This window comes from Egretta garzetta, unplaced genomic scaffold (assembly GCF_000687185.1).
Source record: "Egretta garzetta isolate BGI_Z169 unplaced genomic scaffold, ASM68718v1 scaffold411, whole genome shotgun sequence".
NCBI lineage: Eukaryota > Metazoa > Chordata > Aves > Pelecaniformes > Ardeidae > Egretta > Egretta garzetta.
Window position 1 is genome coordinate 965,207 of NW_009258541.1, and position 23,472 is coordinate 988,678.

Below are 23,472 nucleotides of genomic sequence, written 5' to 3' on the forward strand. Positions count from 1 at the left end.
CCGTTGTAGAGCTTTTCATTTTTCATATCGAAGGCCTTAAAATAGATATAGGGTGGTTTTCTAACCTGAAGGGGATCAATGAGCTGGATGTTCCTGTTAAATCTGTGGCTCCTCATATGGATTGCAAGGCTGCCTGTTACTGCTGGAGGGTAGGAAGGCTCTCCAGAGGGACCTGGACAGGCTGGATCAATGTGCTGAGGCCAGTTGTATGAGGTTCAACAAGGCCAAGTGCCGGGTCCTGCACTTGGGTCACAACAACCCCATGCAACGCTACAGGCTTGGGGAAGAGTGGCTGGAAAGCTGCAGCAGAAAGGTACCTGGGGGTGTTGGTTGACAGCCAGCTGAATATGAGCCATCAGTATGCCCAGGTGGCCAAGAGGGCCAATGGCATCCTGGCTTATATCAGAAACAGTGTGGCCAGCAGGAGTAGAGAAGTGATTGTCTCCCTGTACTTGGTACTGGTGAGGCCGCCCCTCCAATGCTGTGTTCAGTTTTGGGCCCCTCGCTCCAGGAAGGACATTGAGGTGCTGGAGAGTGTTCAGAGGAAGGCAATGAAGCTGGTGAGGGATCTGGAGCCGAAGGCTGATGGGGAGTAGCTGAGGGAACTGTGGTTGTTTTCACAAGTAACAAGCAGTAGGATGAGAGGAAACGGCCTCAAGTTGCTTGAGGGGAGGTTTAGATTGGATATCAGGAAAAATTTCTTCACTGGAAAGGTTATCAAGCACTGGAACAGGCTGCCCAGGGAAGTGGTCCTTATCCCTGGAGATATTTAAAAGACATCTATATATGGTGCTTAGGGACATGGTTTAGTGGTGGACTTGGCCATGCTGGGTAAACGGTTGGACTCGATTCTATGATTCTGTGAGAGGAACTGCTGGTTCTGCCAGTGATTTGGAAAGTTCCTTCCAGTGCTATAGTCTTGGATTTGACTGTACTGCTCTTTGCAGATTGTTTTAATTTGAAGTCTGATAACTGTTGTACCACAGTGTGTTTATTGCTAATTCCGTGCAATGAAATTAAGATTGTGTTGAAGCAAAGTGTGCACCTTCACTTTGTACTTCCTTTTTTTTTCAGAATCTTACATTTGTGTTGTCATAACTTTTCATTTCCTTGTTTTCTACTTAATCTCTCTGTTCTGTGGTGGCTAAAGCACCTCTGAGTTTACATCTGCGTTTGTAAGGCAGTGCATAGTGTATTGCACCACACACTCTTGTATTTGGTTGCTCTTCAAGGCCGTGGACTTGAACAGTTCTGTCAATCCTACTATCTGGGGTGATCAGTGTACCCTACTAAGGAAGTTCTTGGAGACCTGCCTGTGTGGCTTTTCCATAGGATGATACTCTTTCATGTGAAAGGATTTATATGCCCAGATACGTATTGCTTACAAAACAGAGGTGGGACAGAGGAGGGAGATCTTTCTAGGAAAGATAGAAGATAGGAGTGGGCTATGTGAGGTTTTTTTTAAATAGTTTGTTGTCGATTGTCTCTTTGGACTAGTTTAAAGGGTTTTTTCCATATTGGTAGTATATACTGTGTCTAAATTACAGAAAAACTATGCTGAAGAGTAAATATTTCATTTTGAATAGGAGAAAATTTGTGTTTTGCTTAACCCCAGCTGATCTGTCTGTGCCTACAGGACAAGGGGTTGAAGGCTTTTGTTACGGTAACTTTCACTTACTGAAAAGATGTTTGAGTTGTCATTTGTGTGCTAGCTTAACGCATCAGTAATGCTGGCGGAGATAGGTTTCACTAAATTCCATATAAATTGTTCATATTTATAAATGTTTATTAATGAAATTGTTCTGCTTTAGGCTGCTTTTATCCGTGATGTTATGATGCCTGGTGAATGGGATGTTTGTGTTACATCATATGAAATGGTAATTAAAGAGAAATCAGTCTTCAAAAAATTTAACTGGAGGTACCTGGTAATTGATGAAGCCCACAGAATAAAGAATGAGAAGTCTAAGGTAAACTCAAAATTATTTGATACTTTGAAGATAATTTGACACAAAAGATTCCATCTGATTTTAGCAGATTTTAAATGTTTGGTGTCATGGGTTTTTTTTAAATATAAGCTGTAAGCTATTGGATGGTAAATATGAATTTCATAGGTAGCTCACTGTCTTTAAATTTAGTTGACATTGTTTTGGGTTTCAGAAACTGATGAAAATTCATTATGCTTAAATGTACATGATAATCATAACTATTTGTTGTATTTCTAGCTGTCAGAGATTGTACGTGAGTTCAAGACAACAAATCGATTGCTGCTTACAGGAACTCCTTTACAGAATAACCTCCATGAGTTGTGGGCATTACTCAATTTTCTTTTACCTGATGTCTTCAATTCTGCAGATGTAAGTTGAAGTTTGGAAGTAGTCTTGTTCATGTTGTGTTGATTCCCAGGCTGCTTTCTGCAGAAGAGATGAATGACCAGCCTAGTTGTAGACATACAATGTGGAAGACCTGGATTCAGTAGAAGCTCTGTGGCTTACCTAACTGTAGACTACTTTTTTTGCTCTACCTAGTTAAACCACTGCATTCTGTTAGTGCAGGTAAGGCCTCAGGCCAGTAATACTTTAAATAGTTCAAGAATTATGCAAAGTGGAATAAAATTTGGGAAAGCAATGCAGAATGAAGAATATGAAGCATCCAAATAGGCATAAGCCTTTTTTTCATTTAGAATTGGAGTCATATTTCTCCTCTTACTGTTAATGTTTTCTTGTACTTCTATTGCTTTCTTCCATTGGTTTTGCTCTATTGCCCATCTCATTTATGTAAGTATTCTGGTTTCTTTTTCTTTTTTTTTCCTTCTTGCCCCATCATTACACAAGCACAAAGGGGGAGAACTTGGACACTGCTGTGATGGCTGTGGAAAACCATTGCGAATTAAGCAGAGTGATAGTATTTTGTCTGCGGAGTTACTCAGTTGACTTGAATGTTATAATGTGCTGGGGAGCTGGCACAGAATCACAGACTGATTTTTCTTTCACTCATAGAAGTCATTTATCTTGAGATTTATGCCACTCTCAGCTGGAGTGAAAGAGAGTCAATATGTGTCTGTTAAAACTACAGATGATAAACTGTTCATACCAATTGTGCTGTATCTCACCACAGGATTTTGACTCATGGTTCGACACTAAAAATTGTCTTGGTGATCAGAAACTTGTAGAAAGACTTCATGCTGTAAGTAATTAAAGCTGTAATCACATGTCATCGTTAGCATACACCATGTAAAAAAGAAAAATAGATTATTTACCCCTTCATCTCAAAGTTGTGAAGATGAATGTGAAGGTATTTAATTACAGAAATGCCCAGCAGAATTTTCATTAATTAAATATTGGAACTTACTGTTATAGATACTGGTTTTGTAACATTACTGTTTGAAGCAGACAAAATCTATACCTAAAATGTGAAAATGGAAGAATTGTGAGATCTCTCTGAAACCATTTATTATTGTGAATAGCACACTGATACATGTCATGCTAGTCTGAATACAGGCATGCATTTACCTTTGTTTTACTGTGCATGAGATAATAGAAGTTTTTCATCATACAGTAACAAATCAGGAGGAAGTACAACTTATATTGCTTATCTTTGAAATGTTGGTGTATTTTTTATACACTGCTAGCGGAAATGAAACAGAACTTATGTTAAAGGGTAGTAAATAGATCTTAGAAGCTTATGGGTTTGACCCTTGCGTAGGATAACTACTGGGTTGAATATGGCAATTATTATGTGGTGTTATGTATTTATGTGTGAACTTAACCTATCAGTGGACAACTTCATTTTACAGACTTCAGCAGAATTTTTCTGAAGGAGTCACCGTGACAGCAATAGATATTGATTAATTCTGAATAATTGAATCAGATAATTGAATCTGTTAATTTTGTATTTGAGGCAATCAATTTTATAAATTTATCTGTGGAAAACCTTTTAATTTGTGTAGGTTTTGAAGCCATTTTTACTACGTCGCATAAAAGCTGAAGTAGAAAAGAGTTTGCCTCCAAAGAAGGAAGTAAAAATTTATCTTGGGCTCAGCAAAATGCAGAGGGAATGGTGAGTTATTTACATCAAAGTAAGATTCTTTTCTGATAAAGAACACTACAACTCTTCGTGCTGATATTTTTTATTGTAATTGCATGTTAAGACAGTCAAATGGAGAAGCTTCTTTATAGCTGTCTTTGGGGCTATTTTAAAAAATGCACAAGTTACTTTTCGTTACCCCTCCTGAGCTCTTTGTGTTGGGAGGAAGAAAGTAGAAACTTCTTTTCCTTCCTTAATTTTATTTGAAAGTACATAGACCTAATAAGTGTCCTCCTTTGATGCAAGTATGTATGCACCAGTAAAAGTCTGAACTAAAATTAAAATAAAACCGTGAGGAGCCACATACCCAGAAGAGATGTAAGAAAAGGAGCCAGGTCAGTGTAGCACTTCAATCAAATAAATGATTGAAGTGCATCCACTTCGTAGTCCTAAAATGGAAGTGTAAGATAACCCAGTAAATGACAGATCATTGTAACTCACAGATAAATTATCTTTCACGTTTAGGTTTGGGTTTATAAATCCTAATTATTGGTCAGACATTTTTGCCAAGTTTTATAATAATATAGCTCATTATTACATAAACAAAGCAAACTCCCACATCCAGAAATAAGTAATTGGGATGTTGCAAGATTTTGTTCGTGTTTTAAATATCAAATAAAAACTGAGTTGTTCAAAATTGCCTGTAAAACTTCAGGTATACAAGGATCCTGATGAAAGATATTGATATCCTGAATTCAGCTGGGAAAATGGATAAGATGCGTCTGCTGAATATTCTGATGCAGCTGCGGAAATGCTGTAACCATCCTTATCTATTTGATGGTGCTGAGCCGGGCCCTCCTTACACCACTGACACACATCTCATCACTAACAGTGGTAAAATGTTAGTTCTGGATAAACTGCTAGCAAAACTCAGAGAGCAAGGTGAGTACCATTTATGAACAGTAGTGATCTGAGTGCTCGTAAGTAAAACTACCTTTCAAAAATTGCACAGTTTCATTCTTGTCTTTCCTCCAGTGAATGCATTCATTACTTTCAGTGAGGCTTTTGTTGAAAATAATTGTTCTGTAATCTTAACACATGGAGGGAAGGAAGTCTTACAGGAATGATGAGAAAGGCTAATACTATGAAAAGGCAGAAAGAAAGGAAGAGCAGATCCTCCCTTCTGCTGTCTTTAAGAAAATTTCTGATGAGAAGATTAGTTTGTGCACATCAGTTGTTGGCTACTTATCTTACCGTGGTTTTAAGTGTTCTGTTTCTTCAGCTGTGTATTTCTTCTATAAAATTAATAAATAACCTGTCTTGAGGAGACGTTAGATCAACCAGAAAAGTAACTTCAGAAGAAAGACTTACTTGAGTAAGTTAGGCATGTTACAGAATATTTCATGCTGTATAGTAGGTTCTGTGATAAGATTAATGTGAAGACATAAAACCAATGACAAAACCTTCTGTGTTGTTCTGTCAGGTTCCAGAGTTCTACTTTTTAGTCAGATGACTCGCTTACTGGATATTTTGGAAGACTACTGCATGTGGCGTGGATATGAGTACTGCCGACTTGATGGACAGACACCACATGAAGAAAGAGAGGTGAGGAAGTTGTATATAAACAATAAATGTCTTTGTTTTACGTACTAGTTATTAAGAAGTTATTATTTACATATATATATACACATACAAAAAAAAGTAGCTACATCATTGTTTAAAGAGGCTGCTAAGGGTATGTGTTTTTCCTAACCAAAGTCCACAGTAAAGTAGGTCTCATTTGTTCCTCAACTAAATGAAATCTGTAATATTTCATGGACTCAGAAGGGATTTTTCCACCTGTGCAAACCTACAGTTTCTTACTTCTGTAGAAAATGGGTTTTGGTATGAAAATTCTCTAGTTTTCAAAGCAATTTCATTGAAAAGCCATCAACATACTGGAAGCTTGATTGAAAACTCTGATATTTTAATAACACTTTTTTTTTCTTTTAGGAAGCAATAGACACATTTAATGCTCCCAACAGCAGCAAATTCATTTTCATGCTGAGTACCAGAGCTGGAGGTCTTGGAATTAATTTAGCAACTGCTGATGTGGTTATTCTCTATGATTCAGACTGGAACCCTCAAGTAGATCTGCAAGCCATGGTGAGTTAACTGCCTGATACACATTTGTTTGTTAAAGGTGTCATTGTTCTATTTTGTCTAAGAAAGTAATTTTTGTTATTTTTCGTTAATTTTTGTATTTAATACCAACAAACTAAGGAATTTAATAAAAAGAGCATGAACAGAATTGTGGAAGAAACTAGTTATTTTCTCTGTAAATATCTGTCTTAATATTACTCAAGTATGAAAATAATTACTTCTGTCAAAATACTGTCTCAGTCTTGTTTATCCATAGAATTATCCTGAATTCTGTCTTTCCAGAAGAGAACAGTAAATGAATAAGAGGGCTGCTTTCAAAATAATAGCAAAGAATTAAAAGCATGCAGCTTTATATTCCTCCCTTCTGGGAAGCTTATGACTTTGCAACCTGCGTTGTTTATGCATAAGTGTAAAAATCATTCAGTGGTGACGCTGGGGGGAAAAAAAAAAAACCCCTTATCTTTGTGTTCAACATACTAAAATCTTCTCTGAGTGCCGAATATCAAAAAATCAAGTCTATAATTTGTTTCATGTGGAATAAAAATCACATGATCCTTCTTGCATGATTGGGGGGTTGGAGTATTTGTTCTGCGGTTTGTGGGGAGTTTTTGTTTCTTGTTTTGGTGTGGTTTGTTTTTTTTTTTTTTTTAAATGCCTTTAAACACATCAAAGATTTACTGTGCATAACTCATCCTTTTGATATGCATGCTCACTACCAATAGTAAACTGACTTCCTGGAAACTGATGAGTCTGATTTGTGAGCTTTAGTAGGATTTTCAGGAAGAAGTGAGTGTTATGCAGGAGAGTAAAAGGTTTAACGACTCGTGTTTAAAGGACAGTCAGAAAATCCTGGTACCAACAGCTTGCAGGCCAGTTGTCTAACCTTTTTTATTTAAGATGACAAAACGGTATTTTTATTCATGCTTTCCAGAGAGAATAAACACAAGTTTTGTTACAAAGAAGTGTGATATGTTAGTCATGTAACCTCATTTGCTGTGTATTGTAGCTGTACTATGTGAGCTGCATGTTGATGCTTTAATGTAGCTAGCTTGGGACAACTACAGTATTGAAGCTGTGGCTGCATGGACTTTGCTTGTGGAATTAATATGCTGAAGCCAGGGATACCAAAGTTTCAATACCTATGTGAAGTAGGAGAATTAGTTTGAAAACAGTGCACATGTGTGTATGTATATACTGTTGTATCTCCACTTCCCAGCTGCATTCTAGACAGACATTTCGTTATCTTCATTTACAATGAGGTAAACGCATTTATTACTATAGAATGACCCAAACTTAAAAGGTGTAATAGCCAGATATAAGAAAATACTACTATACTGGTTTTATGTTTTTGTATACTCTTGAATAAGCGAGGAACCAAGAAATATATGCTAGTTTCAGTCTGCTGTTTCTGCTATATAGCAAGCTAACTGTCTATTGCTTGTGAGTTTTTGTTGCTGAACACTCATTGATTTATGTTTGTTAGGATCGTGCGCATCGTATTGGTCAAAAGAAACCAGTACGGGTGTTTCGACTAATCACTGATAATACTGTTGAAGAGAGGATTGTAGAAAGAGCTGAAATAAAACTGAGACTGGACTCTATAGTTATACAACAAGGTATCAACTGCTATATGTGTTTGTCTGCAACAGAACTGTTCAGTCCCTTAAAGTATGGGTTAATAACTGTACAGATGTACAGCATGAGAGAAAGCAGGCCTTGTGTATAATAGCAGTACACCGAGTTGACCTAAGAAACTATAATGTATAACTTACTTGTTCAGCTGAAATTTTTGAAAAAACATTTGGTTTTCCTAGATAATGTGGGCATAGACTTAGTATTAAGACTCTTAAGTGAGGAAAGCAAACTACAGCTGAATAGATGTTACTTGGGTTTTGTGATATGTTAAAAAGGAAAAAAAGAAAAAAAGACATGTTCCATGACAGGTAAAAATAATTATATAGACGTGCTTCTTACCGCATATGAATTTACTGAATATTAAAACTGCTTTGTGGGTCTTTGTTCAGAAGGTCTTGGAAGAATAGTTTGGCTAAAACTAAGGTTCTCAAGCTAAGTTTTGAAGGTTGTATTTCCAAAAGGGTGGGCTACTGAAAGCATGACGGTCAAAATTTGGATTGTTTGTGAAGAGATGAGATAGGATAAGTGAAAATTTGGGACAGAAATTAGAATTTTGGGAAAAGTGTTCAGAGATTTGGGCTGAAATCAGTGAAGTGAGTGTTAAAAATCTTAAGTACTTCTTAATAGTTATTACAAAATACTTTGCCATTTTTCATCTTGAAATAGGATTTTTATCTTAAAAGTTCAGCTAACTTTGTAAAAATAAGATCTTAAACATAAAATTTGGATTACCTGAATGTGATCCAAAGTTGTTAATTTTTTATTTCCCCTGAAGTTCCTGATTTCTGTTTATTTTCAGCTCAAGTGAAACATAATTTTTTCTGTATGGTTCTTTTGCTTTTCCATTATTGTTCTGCCAGTGAACTAAAAAATTCCACTGTTTGCATAGTCCTACTAAAGCTTTTGTGTTACAACTTTCAACATGTTTCTTCTAATTTTAGGAAGGCTCATAGACCAACAGTCTAACAAACTGGCAAAAGATGAAATGCTGCAGATGATCCGTCATGGAGCCACGCATGTTTTTGCTTCCAAAGATAGTGAGCTGACGGAAGAAGATATAACCACCATTTTAGAAAGAGGTGAAAAGAAGGTTAGAGAACAGTTTTGTACAGAACTCTAAATGTGTCAAACATTAAATATATATGCACAAAATACAAATTAGGTCTGATTATGTAAATCTATTTTTATGCCCAACTATTACTTTACTATTCATAAATATTTTAAAGCTTATGAAAGTTTTGAAGGAGTAGAATTAGTGAGTTATAATTATTTTCAAAGTTCAGATGGTGTGCACCGTATCTTAAGCACTGTTTGTTTTGTGGGCTTTTAGAAAGATGTAAATTTTATGCCAACAATTCTAACAGACACAAAACCTTTATGGAACTTTATTAGGGAACAGGCAGCTCTGTGGAAAAATGAACTACAATTTCAGCTCCAAACGGTTGGGCATAAATTTCATTTAAATTTAAAAGTTAAATCACACAGTTGTAGGGCTACCTCCCGGCATAATAAATTTAGTTTAATGGAAAGTCTTGGAATCAGATTGTTCAAAATTGAAAAGCACTATGGGCGTCTCTCCTTACAAGAAAAATGTAAGGAAAAGTTCAAAGCAGAAAAAGAAATTGAAAATGTTTTAATAATGATGAAAAGATAAAACAGCTTGAATGAGCCTACAAGTATCTCCCTGTATTTTTAGACAGCTGAAATGAATGAACGTTTGCAGAAAATGGGGGAGAGCTCCTTACGAAATTTCACTATGGACACAGAGATGAGCTTGTACAACTTTGAAGGTGAAGATTATAGAGAAAAACAAAAGGTAATTTTTCTTGAAGACTTTAGTTTAGAGGTGCAAGCGTAAAGGCCATACTAGAAATGTTATGGCTATAAAAGTTATTCTAGAGAAATAAGCTACTGAAAAATTAACTTAGCTGTGCAGAAGCATCAATATTCTGAATTTTTGTTAAATTAGCTTTCAGCCCCACTGTTTTTCTTCGTGGTAAAGTTCGATAATATTCCTCAAATTTTATCCTTTCTGCAGTAAATATGCTATATTGCATCATACTATACTGCTGCAGTCAGTATTATGTTCCTGCCACATAACTGAGAGAAAAAAAACAGATCTGATAATGGTTTTATATGTGGAACTAGGACTTAAGTATTTTTTGCAGTGAAGGTTTTAGTCACAAGCATTAATGTGAACTGTTTCTACAACAATTTACCTAATTATAGAAGGATCATCCAAACAAGGGGGTATTACTCAGGGTCCTACAATGTTACCTCTGCGTGCCTGTGCTTTTTATGGGACGAATAGTCAAGATATCCTTAAGGTCTTACATGGAATCAGATATGTGAACTCTTACTTGTTAACTACAGAATGCCCTTCTAACCCAGGTTTCTTTCAATTTTGGAGAAACATTTACAAAAATATTTAATGAAACTAGAGTGGGATGTGTGTGTATATACATAAGATTCTTTTCTGTGTTGATAATTTCATTACAAGAAGCCAGCTAAATACAGCATTGTCTTTAAATATGCTTTAATAAGTTTAATTCAAGTAATTCAGTTAAGATTAATTCGTTGGTAATGGATTATTTTTTTTTTTGCCAACGTTGTAGCCTCAGTAGAAGATATTCATTGTGATATTTAGAGGAGAAGCAATTCATTCATATTACAAGATATTATAGAATTCAGAGTCCCAAGTCCCCAGTTTTTCCATTGTGTTTTGGTAGATGGAATCATAGCCTTACTCAGGTGTCTGAAGTAAGAATACTGTAAAGGGATCTATCCATGCCACTGCACTGCCTTACTTGTATATTATCTTCTGTGTGTTTAAATACGTTATAACCAGCTACGATTTCTAGCATATTTTTGAGCTCTGTTGTAGTATCCATATTGCTGAGCACAAACATTAGGTTTGCTGTGCAAAAATACATTCTTGTTTTGCGGTGCCACATTAGTCATTATTTTTGTGACTTCAGGAATGCTTACAGTTACTGTGATACCTTTTTATTCTATTTGGCATGTAGCTGAGCATGATGGAATGGATAGAGCCTCCAAAGCGAGAGCGCAAAGCTAATTATGCAGTTGATGCTTATTTCAGAGAAGCCCTGCGTGTTAGCGAACCAAAGGTCCCAAAGGTAAGAAGTCTGGAGGGTTTTTTATGTTGTTCTTTTGCTCTTTTTCTCCTCCGTGGTTCATCCCTGGCTCTCACCCTATCCTGGTAATAAAATTAATGTATTTGCAAAGTGATAGGTTGCCAGTGCTGCTGAATTATGGCAGCTTTATTGCACAGAAATCAAGCTTATGTAATGTTAATGTACCTGTGTATTTTTGAAGGCTCCACGACCTCCAAAACAACCAAATATTCAGGATTTCCAGTTTTTCCCACCAAGGTTATTTGAACTTCTGGAAAAAGAAATTCTGTATTATCGTAAGACTATAGGATATAAGGTAATGCTTTTTTTTTCTCTTCAAATTAGTGAAATGTATTTGTATTCCTCTTTGCAGATTTACTGCAACATTGACAATACCTACATGAAGTAAATGAGACTGCAACTAAAAATATATCATTCTGTTCTTATTTTTTGCAAAGTGCTTCTCATTGTGAAGCACATGGCTTAAAATCTGTTTTCCCCTGTTTCTGTTCAACTGAGGAACAGAGAAAGCAAGCTGTAATTCCTTCCTTCATTAAAAGTTGTATATCTGTAGCTTTGTGTTTTGTGTTGGGTTCCTAACGATAAAATAGAGTAGAAAAAAGAAAGACAGTTCCGATGCCTCATATACTTCTCAAAACCAAATGTGTGATATGTGGTCTAAGGTGAGAAGATAATTTTTGGGTAATATAATATCACCTTCCAGGGTATGGGTTTGGTTTTGTTATAGCTTTTGTATATCTTGTGCAGAGAGTAACTTAAGGAAATACTGAAATTGGCTTTGTGTTGATAGGAAGGTAAGTAAAGTGACATCAATTTTCCTTGCATTTTGCTGGGATATAAAATGTTTAAAGGTGTGGAGAAGTCTGAATGTATTTCCACTGTAAAAAGAAAACCAGACAACAGACTTACTTGCTTACTGGAGAAGCAGTGAACATGGATTCTGTTTTGATGTTGATTTTCATTGCTTGTGCCAGTATTGGCCGAGTAAATCAAATGGATCCCCTGCTTCTAGACATGTAACTTACTTTAAAAAGTCGCATGTTTCATGGCAGGTTGCAGCAAGAAGAAATAGCATATAAAATGTGTTGTAGAACATAAACTTGTCATACAAAGCAATGGATAGGAAATTGGTGTTGCAAAAGAATAGAATTAATATTAGCAAAATATATTTTTTAAGAAAAAGCAGAAGGTGTCTTAGAATCTAGTTTGAAGCAAAAAGAATTTTATGTGGATGGCAAGATAGAATTAAGATAAGAAAGGAAGTATAATGAGCTTAGGGAATGAAATTGTTCAATTAATGCTTCAACAAATAAGGATGAGAGAATTGCTAATGTTGCCAATACGCATGTAAAAAGAGAGGTATTTCTGTCCTGTTAATGAAATCTGTCAGACTGGTTAGGTCAAACATGTTATCTGAAAAACTTAGTATGGGCAGTAGTGATAAATACGATTGTTCTGCTTTGAAATGGAAGTATAACTTGCCATCTGAAGAGAATTGATTATTAAAACTGAAGACTGCCATAAGCAACGTCAGAAGGTATCAAATACGTAGAGACCAAGCTCTATGTGTCAGTCTTAAACCACCAAAGCCAAGAAAATTTCTTAGCCAGATGTTAAAAACAGCTCTTAACTTCCTTTGCCTTCTGCTGCAGAACTATGTAAGGTCCACAAAATCTTTGCTGGATACTGGTTTCTGACTTGTTTGCTGTTTTGTGGTATGGAATTGCAATACACATTTTAAAGGTCACAAATATTAAATTGGTGTCAGTGTGGAGAGGGACAGGTAAAATGTTGCTAGGCCTTGTTTACCTAATCTTGTCTGCCTGGTCCTTCCTTTGGCACTGTGCATAGCTTTATAGTAAACCTAGCAGAACTTAGTATTTCACTGTAGTTATAAAACATTCTAAATGGAGAGCAGATCCTTAGCTAATGACAAGTGCCACTGAAATCTGTGAACTGTGAGAGCTTATGCTAGGTGAGGCTTGATATCCCTAAGTCATTGTGTGTAAAAGTGGTGGGTATAGGGCATAACAAAATTGCAACATACATTTGACAAAATCTAGTGCTGTTTTTTGGAGGAAGGGTTTAAGCAATAAGATTCGAATCTAGGTAAAACACATTTGGTAACTGTTGTACATATCTATGCTGTAATATTTAATAGTTGGAAAAATGTATTTTACCATTGTATTACCGTGTATTCTACAGTGTTTTGCACTGAAGTTCCATAAAGAAAATGTAAATAGGACCCTTTCGTTACTTAGAGGTGCAGATAAACTTTACATTAAGAGCTTGTGAGAAAAGAAAGAACAAGCATAGATAAATGACAGTATTTGATACATCACCTTGTCTTGGAGGATAGTATTTCGATTTTGCAATAGTTTTGTAGATACTGATGAAAATATTCTGATAGTTATTTTAAAAAAGTATTTTTATTGTGGTTTGGTTTCTTCAGGGTAGCCAAGGTGTGGGGTGGCAGTTTTCTTTGGTTTTTTTTATTCTGTGGAAAAAAAAAAAATCTTAGTGGGTGTGGACTATATAAGTCCTGGGAGATCTAACTTGTGCTTATAAATTGTAAACCCAGGTTGGTAGAAAAGTGTAGAGTCTCTTTAATAACATTGCTGCACTACTGCTTATTGATACCCCTGATTTTAGGTCCCCAGGAATCCTGACCTCCCAAATGCAGCTCAGGCACAAAAAGAGGAACAAAAGAAGATAGATGAGTCTATGCCTCTGAATACTGAGGAAACTGAAGAGAAAGAAAAGCTTCTAACACAGGTGAAATAAAAATAGTATTAATAAAAAAGTATTTCATCATCTATTTTTTTACTAGTCTGGAATACAAATGCTGATACTAAGTATGCACATGAAAGCTACACTGATGTTACAGAAAGAAGAAAGCACACAATATGTAGTGATTTGGCTTGGTTTTGCTTTGAGGGACCTTTCCTGTCCTTGAACAAGTTTGTGTTAGTCACCTGCTATTTCCTTGAATGCCTGCAACGTTTCTGAGGCAAGGATTGGTATAGTAGATGCACTACTAGATGTGGGCAGAAATGCAGACAGTGGGTTTCTTGTATATGCATCTACCTTGTGTAGTTTTTTATCAAAAAAGGTTAGAATCAGAGAGGACAAGTCTCTATCAACATGTATGGTATTGACACAGATGTATAAGACATGTCATGCCTATTAATTTTGTCCCAGTTGGGTTGTTAGGTATGTTCCTTTTATACTGGGTCTGAATCCCTGTCACTGGCTAGTTTCTTGACTTTTTGGACTGTTACCCTGCTGAGCAGGCTTATTAAAAGCTCCTTGTTAAGGAGGGAAGGGGTGTCTCAGAAAGTAGCAGGATTTTTTTGATTCAGAAAATTTGCTGTAAAAGAATTGGGCTTAGAATACCTTGACTTTCTTCTGAAATTTGCAAGGTCACAATTTGACTATGAATTTCACCTGTTTATAGCAGAGGAAACATTTAAGCTGGTGCTGATATGCCTGCTGTTGATGATTAAAAAGAAATATTTGTATTGTGTGTATTAGACTTCTTGTAAAGATGCTAGGTAATTGTGGATTGAGCTTATTCAGCTGGAGAACTGACAGAGTTCCTTGTAAATGTATTTCTGTGATGAAAGAAACTCAATGCACTACAAATTGCTGTTCAGGCATGTGATTTTTCTTGTTTGTTTGTTCTTGATGTTTTCTCCTTTCCCTGTCTTTAAATTGTAATGTCTCATTCTTGGATGATGTTTTTGTGCATTGCATCTCACTTAACTGTTGTTCAGTGTTGGGTTCGTTTCTTCAGTACATAACAATTTTTCTGTTTGACAGTGCTATAGAGTTTCCATTTGATTGCATCTTTTTGGACTAGAGATGGTTTCTTGACATACTTACGCTTTCATCCAACTGTTTGTTTGGTTCAAGGTTTGTAAATGTCCAGAGTAGGAGCTCTTGATTTACATATTTGCACTACTCTAAGAACTTGTAATGATGCTTGTAATAGTGCACCCTATACTCCTAAGACACTTGTTGCTTGTATCTGCTGAAGGGTGACTTAAACAACAGTAACCTGTCATTGAGCTTGCTTCTTTGGAGAAATACCACATAAAAAATTTAAAAAGAAAGAAGAGTAAAAGCTCTTACTAATACATGTGGAGTCATGCAAAAAAATAACTTTAGACTTATAATGAATCAGTAATAAACGCTGGATAATACAAGTTTATGGAAATCCTGAAAGACCATTAACCACTGTAATTATGTGACATTGCAGAGGCATTGCTGGTTGGAGCAAATGATACATACATAAGACAAAATTCTGCAAAATGTTTCCCTTCTACCTAGTAATGCCTTCTTGACCTCTTGCTGCTTACAGGGTTTTACGAACTGGAATAAAAGAGATTTTAACCAGTTTATTAAAGCTAATGAGAAATACGGTCGTGATGATATAGACAATATTGCCCGTGAGGTGGAGGGAAAGTCACCTGAGGAGGTCATTGAGTATTCAGGTTTGTGATATTTTGAAATTTATTTCTGAATCATGCAGTATCACCATCATTTTTGCTACATGTTCTTTTAAAATTACAAGATGTAGAATTTGGATGTGTATAAGAATAATTTTTTGTAAAAAGTACATGACTGTTCTTTTCAGAGGACTTAATCCTGTTAAAAAGGTTGAATTTGCTGCATAGAGATCTGTCTTCAGCTGCCTTTATCCCTCCTTAGTCAAAATTTAGAACCTGGCATAGTTAATGTACATTGACAACATGGTCTCGTGGAATCATGAAGTTGCCTTATAGAGGCAACATGATTCTTCATGCTGTGAGTATACATGCTATTTTAGCTGGTACACTGTATCTTTGTCTTTCATATTTACATAATGCTTTTTAATTTGTACAGAATTCTTCCTCTTTCATTCTTGGATTTAATTTTACTGAATGCCTTAATGAAATTTAACTTTGCAATGTTCTTCCTATAGCTTAAAAAGGAAAAGCTCCACAAGAGTTCCCTTCAAAGTGTTGAATTTATTTTGGGTTGGCTAAAAGATGTCACTGGAGAAACCACAAATTGCTTTTATAACAGGCTAAGTAGTCTCTGACCTTAGAGATAACTAGTGAAAACTGAAATATGAATGTTTTACTGCTAGACTAGCAGCTCTAACCTGTTTCACCATTGTTAAGAAAAGCTATCCTTAAAAGTAATTTTTTTCAGTTTTACATGACTACAATTAATTACGTTGAATGTAAACTTTGTGACAGTTGTTACTAAACCTTTGCTTATAGTTATCTTTTAAAGACACTGAATAAAAGGTCTGTGCAAGTTTATTTCTTGGCTAGCATAGTAAAAGGGAGAGTATTAGCAAATCTTTTAAGATTTAATGGAACTACAAACTGCATTCCTTTTTTTGCTGGAGTGCCTCAACTGAGTAATGGAGTAAGAGTAGAGGAAAAGATTTCATTTTGCAAACTATGTTTTGTGTTTTTAGCTGTTTTCTGGGAACGTTGTAATGAACTACAGGACATTGAGAGGATTATGGCTCAAATTGAACGAGGAGAGGCAAGAATTCAACGCAGGATCAGTATCAAGAAAGCCCTCGATGCCAAAGTAATCATTGCAGGTTTTTGTTTTTCTGCAGCTAAGTTCTTCCAAATTCCTTTAGAAAAGGAATAGTTGGGGGTGGGAGTTCTATCTTTTTATATTGCCTAAATAATATACAATGTATCAGTAATCTACACTAATCCTTGATGTAACACTGTATGTTTAATAGTCCTTATTTTTGTTTTGCATTCAGATTGCACGGTATAAAGCACCTTTTCATCAGTTGCGTATACAGTATGGAACAAACAAAGGGAAAAATTATACAGAAGAGGAAGACAGATTTTTGATATGCATGTTACACAAGATGGGCTTTGACAAAGAAAACGTGTATGAGGAACTAAGGCAGTGTGTGCGCAATGCCCCTCAGTTCAGATTTGACTGGTTTATCAAATCTAGAACTGCAATGGTAGGTATCAGTTACATGGACTAAGTCTTTATATGAATTATCTTGTTCCTTTTTTTAAGCACCAGCGGATAAAATTTGGATTTGTGCCAGAATTTTGGAGTCTAGGAAACAAGTGCTGAAGGAATAACTTTGGGCTTTATTCCCATCTCTAGTTTTTAATAAAATAACGCTTTCCCTTAGTACAGCAAACAACACAATACAGCTGAAACAAGAGATTAGAAAACCTGCCAAGCTGAAATCTCATGTTACCCAAAGGGATTAATGCAGAGGTAGACTATCCTTACAAATATCCTTGCTACTTTTATGGCAAACTAAAAGTTTTACCAAACAATGTCTCTTAAAATACAACTGCTTTTCAGAATTATTGGACGATGTTAAAGACTGAAAATGTGTGAATTATATACTAGGAGAAAAGAACAGCTTTTCTAACATTGGTACTTAATTTCTAAAAGCATGAGGAAATTTAGTGGTTCGTGTAAGAATTGATCATTGAGGCAGTTGGTTTAGAACATACTTTGTAGTTGTGAATAAGGATTATCACATGCAAGTGGTTAAAATTTTTTTAGTTATACTTTTCTGAAGATTTTGTTCCTACTTGGAGAATATAATATAGGCTTGATAGCAAGTAAACTAGTACTCTGAATTTCAGCTGGATTTTTTTTTCCTTTCTCTGTCTGAAGAGCAGAGCCATTCTTTTTTAATTTAGTCATTAAGTGGGAGGTGATAATACTAACAGAAACTTCGGTGGTTGCAAATAATACGCTGTGTAAATAATACGCTGTGTAGGTACCAACCTCAGAGTATGGGTCTCTTAATGATAAAAAGCTGTTAGCTCTGTTGTGGAATTTTTACTTGGATCTCCCCTGATTCAGTTCCTTTTTCTTATGAGTAAAATTTGTGAGTCTGTGCACCTTATGTAAGAATCACACGCATGCATTTTCATGTGAATGTATTTATACGGGAAAAATGTACTTCCAGGTTTTTTATAATGCCAGAAATAACTTCATCTTACTCACTTGCGATGAGTGAGAGCTGGAACATTATTTTTGTCTGCTTGAATACAGAATCATATTGGTCATAGCTGATACAAAAGAGTAGAGCACACTGTCCCGTACACAGCTGTCATAGATTCTCCCCATTGTCTTGTAAGCAAATTCCTAATTAAATGCTGTGCTGCAGTCATGTAACTTAAATGTTGTTTCGTATACAAATCTGGATTTTTTTAATTTTTTTTTTAGTAGCTTAGTCTAGCAATTGCAGAACCACTGTGCATTATTGTTTACTGTCTTCATTTCCTGGCCTCAGGATTTGTTTATAAAATGTTCTTTCAGAGATCTGGGTACTGTACTAAGAATAAATAAAACGTAAGATAAAATGTTTAAAATGTGTATTTGAACAGGTGGGAATATTTGCTTTTCCCATTCCTACTTATAATTATGCAATACAATTTCTACTTGATATTTGGGCAATTAAAGTGTTTCTGGATAGTGCAGCACTTAGTCCTTAATTAAAAAGAATTACAACCTTTACTTGCTAAAATGTGTTTGAAGAAATACCGGATTTTAAAATTATGTCCATAAAGAAACCTCCGATATTTAGTCTATTATGAAGTTTCTTTTAAGTTGCCTATGGAGAAATCCATTTAAGTAAATCATAGAAATGGGTATTAGAAATTAAAAATGTAGCTCAACATTTAATATTAGTTGACATATAGTTAAGTCAGGGGTAGAGTTAAATATTCAATTTAAATCTTCTTGCAGATCCTTATGTTCAGTATAATCTTTTTAAAGGGGATAGGAATCATTTGCTGAAGTGTAGATGTATGTTCTGTGGCGTCTAATGCTGAAATTGAGGCACTGGGAATATAGTGTACCCATTAATATTAATATTTTTAGTTTTTCTGCTATTACACAGTTGAACAGTATGAAAACACGAAGCTGAAGTAATCTTTCGCTTTCAACATACATTTAATTTTCTTGAATGTTTTAAATTGTTACGATATGTATGGTTTAGTAGTTTATAACTGTCAATATCTGATACAATTTATGTATTCAAATATCCTGACATTTGTGAAATTATTAATTTCTGTGGGTCCATTTTGCACTAGCTTGGTAATTTTTAAGAAGAAATGTGCTGGAAAGTCACTTGATACCAAGAATAACAAACCAAGTATAAATACAAATCTTTATAAGGGGATAAATAGTTCAGTGAAAGTGGATAAAACTTCTTAGAATACTGAAATTCACATGTGATCTCAATTACCCTTTATTACATTCAAACTGCTATAAAACAAGTTACAAAGGGCAGCATAATTCTGAAAAGGTCTTCCCAGGCTTTTCGAGAAAACTTTGTGTTCTACTAACCACTAGATGTCTCTTGAATTCCATAGAAATAGCTAATTTATCTTCCATCTTCTTATTTCTGTTTCTTCTCCTTCTGAAGATTTCTCTTTGGAAAACAAAAAATCTGCTTCATTGATTTATTCCAAAACCAGATGGTTTACCCAAAATGTAAGTTTTCAAAGAGATTGAGAGTGCCTAAAGGGTTTGTTTTTTTTTTTTTTTTTTTTTTTAAACTGGGCACAAGAGGTTTAAATTTTTAAGTTTAGTTGTTATTGTTCTTTTATTTCTGTCCATGCAAGACGAATGCAAAATAGCATGGCAGTAGTGAATCATGTATCTGTTTTCTGAAGTCGTAAATTATACAAATTCTCTTCTACTGTTCTGCAAACCCTACCCAATATAAGACAAATGACTCCTTTGTAAATACAGGAATATATGGGCCTGTTGACAGAGCTTAGGACTACTTTCACTCCCAAGTCAGCATCTCTGCCTTCAGTCATGCAGAAGGTGATGGTTCAGTGCTCCCATCTTATTTATTGCAATACTAGTCTTTATAGCTATGAAGGGGTGAGCAAAGTACATCTTATCTCTTTCCATCCTAAAGGGAAAAGTATCAGGGCACACTGAATAAAATCTCATCTCTAAAGGTGCAAGGCATTTTAAACTCTTAAGTGTATTTCTATAGTAACAAAATGGAATGGATCAGTCCATATTGAAATGTCAGTAGCTCAATGCAGGATTTGTCATGCAGATTGTTTCTGATGGTAGGTGTAGAAGAAACCCATGTGCATGTCACATCTTAGTGTCAACTGCTGCTGTGATTCTCTAGAGAAAACTGTTTCTGAGTCCATCCCCTGTCCACAGCGTGTTGTTCTGGAGTAGCAGTCCATCTGGAAAGTCTAACCATTAACCTGTACACTTTACTCAATGTATGTATTTATGCAAGCATTTTTTCCCCAGGAAAGAGGAGGGTTTTTCTTAGTGCCTTAGGCAAATGGATCAAGGTTATTTTTTTAGTCCTTTCTGATTAATTGCTTGTCTTGAATTTAACGCAAACCAGTTTCTCATATACTCAGAAAGATCTAGCTGATTGTTATTATGGAGCAGCTTGCCATCAGTCTTTACCTACAGCTCCTAAGTCTTTGAGTGCAATGCACACAAATTTCAATGATGTAAAATGCTTCTGACATACTGACAATCATCTTTCTACTTCTGTCTGTTACTTTTTATCATCTCTATTCGTCTGTAGAGTGTAGGTTTTTGAGACAGAGGCTCTCTTTTGTTCTATATTTGGGATGCAGTGTATGTTGGGATGGCTTGCACTCAAGTTTTCTCAGACTTGTTGCCTTTTTATCTAAAAACTGTTGTGTGAGTAGAATTTGAGGGGTTTTAGTGGTTGAAGTGAGAGTAATTTAGGTCCAGCAGGACTGTCACGTTCCAGGGCACAAGCATGGCACCCTAATTTATGTTTGAACCTGTACTGGGGGGTGTGGGGTTACTTTTACATGGATGTGGTAGAAATGACTCATTATAATATCCTGTTTGCAAAACTACATGCATGAGACTGGAACATTTCCAGTAAGGAGTTGTAAAGAAAAGTGTCCTGCAGAATTTTTGTTGTTGTTGTAAAAAAAAAAAAAAAAATCATGTGGTGGTAGGATTCTCAGTGTCCATTCTGAATTACACAGTTTTCATCCAAGGCCAAGGAGCACCCTTTGTAGAGGAATCTGTGGAAACTAGAAACTTCAGGAATGTGGTTAAGCCTGAGGGTATTAATGTCTCAAAGATGAGTCATATGCTTGAGTGTTTCAGAACGTTCAGGATCAAGAAAGCGTGCAGGCTGCATCGTTTTCCATCACGTAATATGATGGCTGAAGCAATATACAGGTTACAGATGCTGAGAAAATAGAGGCTAATTCCTGGGCAAAAAGGTCACCTGTTCACTTCATTGCAAATAGACCAGTTATAGGTTAAGATTTATGCTACTAGGTAGTTCTAGAATAGCTTGTGGTTCAAAAATTGCTTCATTGAATTTAATAGTGATAAGACACATTTTTCCGGCTTTTTTTTTTCCTCAGAAGAAAGTTTTTTGCTTTGAGTTGGAAAAAATCACTGTGCTCAATGTACATAGAACATACTGAATAATTGTAATAAAAATGAGTACTGTTATGTATTTGGTAAGAGATTTTTTTTGAGATGGGATACAAGAAACTGTCCAAGTCAAATGAGTTCTATTAACAAGTCAACTGTCACTAACTGCAATGCAGATACTTTCAGAGTTGTATTGGAAATATTTTTTAATGTATAAATGACCTTATGGCATTTAATCTTGATCACTTTCAGATGGCTCGGAAGTCCTGCTGCTAAAAGCATTTAGGGCCTGCTACCTTTTGGGTGCTGTTTGACTAAAAACACAGCAGTGGGTTCATGGTTTCAGACTGGGTAGATTTTTGCTGGTTTGAAGCTCTACAGTGTCTTATCACAGAAAAATAGGCTGTGTGCCACAGGAAAGTACTGCTTAAGGTAGCTTTGATTCCTTTTCTCTCTGCTCTAAAGATATACTTGAAGACCTCTTTTCCTAAAATCTGGCATAGCATGCTGGCAAGCTATAATTTGCTTCATCTAAACAAGATGAAAGATTAGATCAGTCTTTTGGGGTGTCAGTTTGGAAGATGCAGACAATCCTGAAAACTCCTTGTCAGGAAGTCGAATATTTCAGTGAATCTCTCTGTGTTTATAAAGAAGGTGACACTAAGGTAAAGACAGATGAACGGTAACTAAGCTGATGTTATTAGTATCTGGATATTGAACGTTTTGAGGAAACTTAAGTATTTTGGAATTCAAGAATTTTGAACATGTTTATGTAAATGAGAGAATTTTGTATAATTTATTTGGAGAATTTGATGTTTTCTGTTTCCATAGGAGTTTCAGAGACGCTGCAATACTCTCATATCTCTAATAGAAAAAGAGAATATGGAAATTGAGGAAAAAGAAAGAGCTGAAAAGAAGAAAAGAGGAGCAAAAGTTACAGCAGTATGTTTAACAGCACTTATTTACTTGTAATGGGGTAGAATTCAATTATATTTTGTTAGAAAATGAAAAAGATAATTGTAGCCACTGATTGTTTTAATATAAACTGTTAGTTGATAGATTAAACTGAAATATTTGTCTATTCACAGCTCTCTTAGATCTTACGTAGGTATTCCCAATTCGTAGTATTTCGGCGGGGTTTTTTTTGAGACGATTTTGTTTAAGTAGCAGAGGAAGACTCTCTTTAAGAAAACGTAGCGCTGCCCTCTTTCTACCTTACATCTTACGTTTGCTTTAATTTAATCTCAGATTGTTACTCCTCCCCTACACAGTAGTTCCTGGAAGAAGAAATGATAAGTAGTGCTTCTTTTACTTTGAAGAGTTGTCATCTTTAGAACAGAATTGTGTATAAATCAAGGTCTTTTCCTTCAATTCATGGTATGTGTGGTACCTGTACCACTGAGACCATGTAATGATTTCAAGAAGACAAAAAGGCTAGCAGTGTCTAAATCTGGGGTTTTTGTTTGCCCTTCCTACAAAGCCAAATTGAAATATATCATACATTAGGGTCACTTAACTTCTTTTTGAATAGTTAGTCATGTACTTCAATTTTTTTTTTGTTTCCATAATGCCACCTTTTCATTGAATTTATAAAATTTTTTTTTTCCCTTTTTAGTCACAGAAGAGAAAAGCAGATCTGGCTACTGAGAGTTCTGGGAAAAAAGATGCTAAGAAAGTGAAGTCGTGAAGCTGAAAACTGAATGCTAAATGTAAAACTGCCACTTTCTTCTCTCCATCTACAAGTATTAATTGCCAACTTCTTTGTATTCATGGTACTCTCCCCCTAATCCCATGGTTTAATTTTGCAAATTTTGTATACTTTACAATGTCTGTCTTTACCTAAAATGTGTAGCTTTATATCTTATGCATTCCAGTATTTTTGTGTACTGTATTTTGTGAGTTTCATGTATTCAGCAAATTCACTCAGTCCTTGTTTTTTTTGAAGCTTGTGCTGAGGTTTTAGCTTTTCTATGTTTTATATGCTGCTGCTTTGAAAGAAAACCTAGATTCTATAGCTGTATTATTGTTGTTTCATATTTTAAATTTATATGGCTGTTGGAAAATAAACTGACTTAATTATTTGAAGAGAAAT

At 35.4% G+C, this 23,472-nt stretch overlaps 1 protein-coding gene across 1 annotated transcript in view; it reads left to right on the top strand.

Annotated features, from left to right (window-relative positions):
- SMARCA1 (SWI/SNF related, matrix associated, actin dependent regulator of chromatin, subfamily a, member 1) overlaps window positions 1–23,466 on the top strand; it is a 29,473-nt gene extending 6,007 nt beyond the window's left edge. Inside the window, exons 7-24 of the mRNA XM_009646566.2 lie at window positions 1,812–1,967; window positions 2,223–2,354; window positions 3,115–3,183; window positions 3,947–4,056; window positions 4,739–4,965; window positions 5,507–5,628; window positions 6,016–6,168; window positions 7,649–7,781; window positions 8,742–8,890; window positions 9,497–9,616; window positions 10,827–10,937; window positions 11,137–11,250; window positions 13,608–13,730; window positions 15,319–15,451; window positions 16,429–16,547; window positions 16,735–16,947; window positions 22,212–22,322; window positions 22,996–23,466. Coding sequence (XP_009644861.1) covers window positions 1,812–1,967; window positions 2,223–2,354; window positions 3,115–3,183; window positions 3,947–4,056; window positions 4,739–4,965; window positions 5,507–5,628; window positions 6,016–6,168; window positions 7,649–7,781; window positions 8,742–8,890; window positions 9,497–9,616; window positions 10,827–10,937; window positions 11,137–11,250; window positions 13,608–13,730; window positions 15,319–15,451; window positions 16,429–16,547; window positions 16,735–16,947; window positions 22,212–22,322; window positions 22,996–23,067 — 2,367 coding nt within the window. The 3' untranslated portion in view covers window positions 23,068–23,466. The remainder of the gene's footprint in view (window positions 1–1,811; window positions 1,968–2,222; window positions 2,355–3,114; window positions 3,184–3,946; window positions 4,057–4,738; window positions 4,966–5,506; window positions 5,629–6,015; window positions 6,169–7,648; window positions 7,782–8,741; window positions 8,891–9,496; window positions 9,617–10,826; window positions 10,938–11,136; window positions 11,251–13,607; window positions 13,731–15,318; window positions 15,452–16,428; window positions 16,548–16,734; window positions 16,948–22,211; window positions 22,323–22,995) is intronic.
- The last annotated feature ends 6 nt before the right edge of the window (window positions 23,467–23,472 follow it).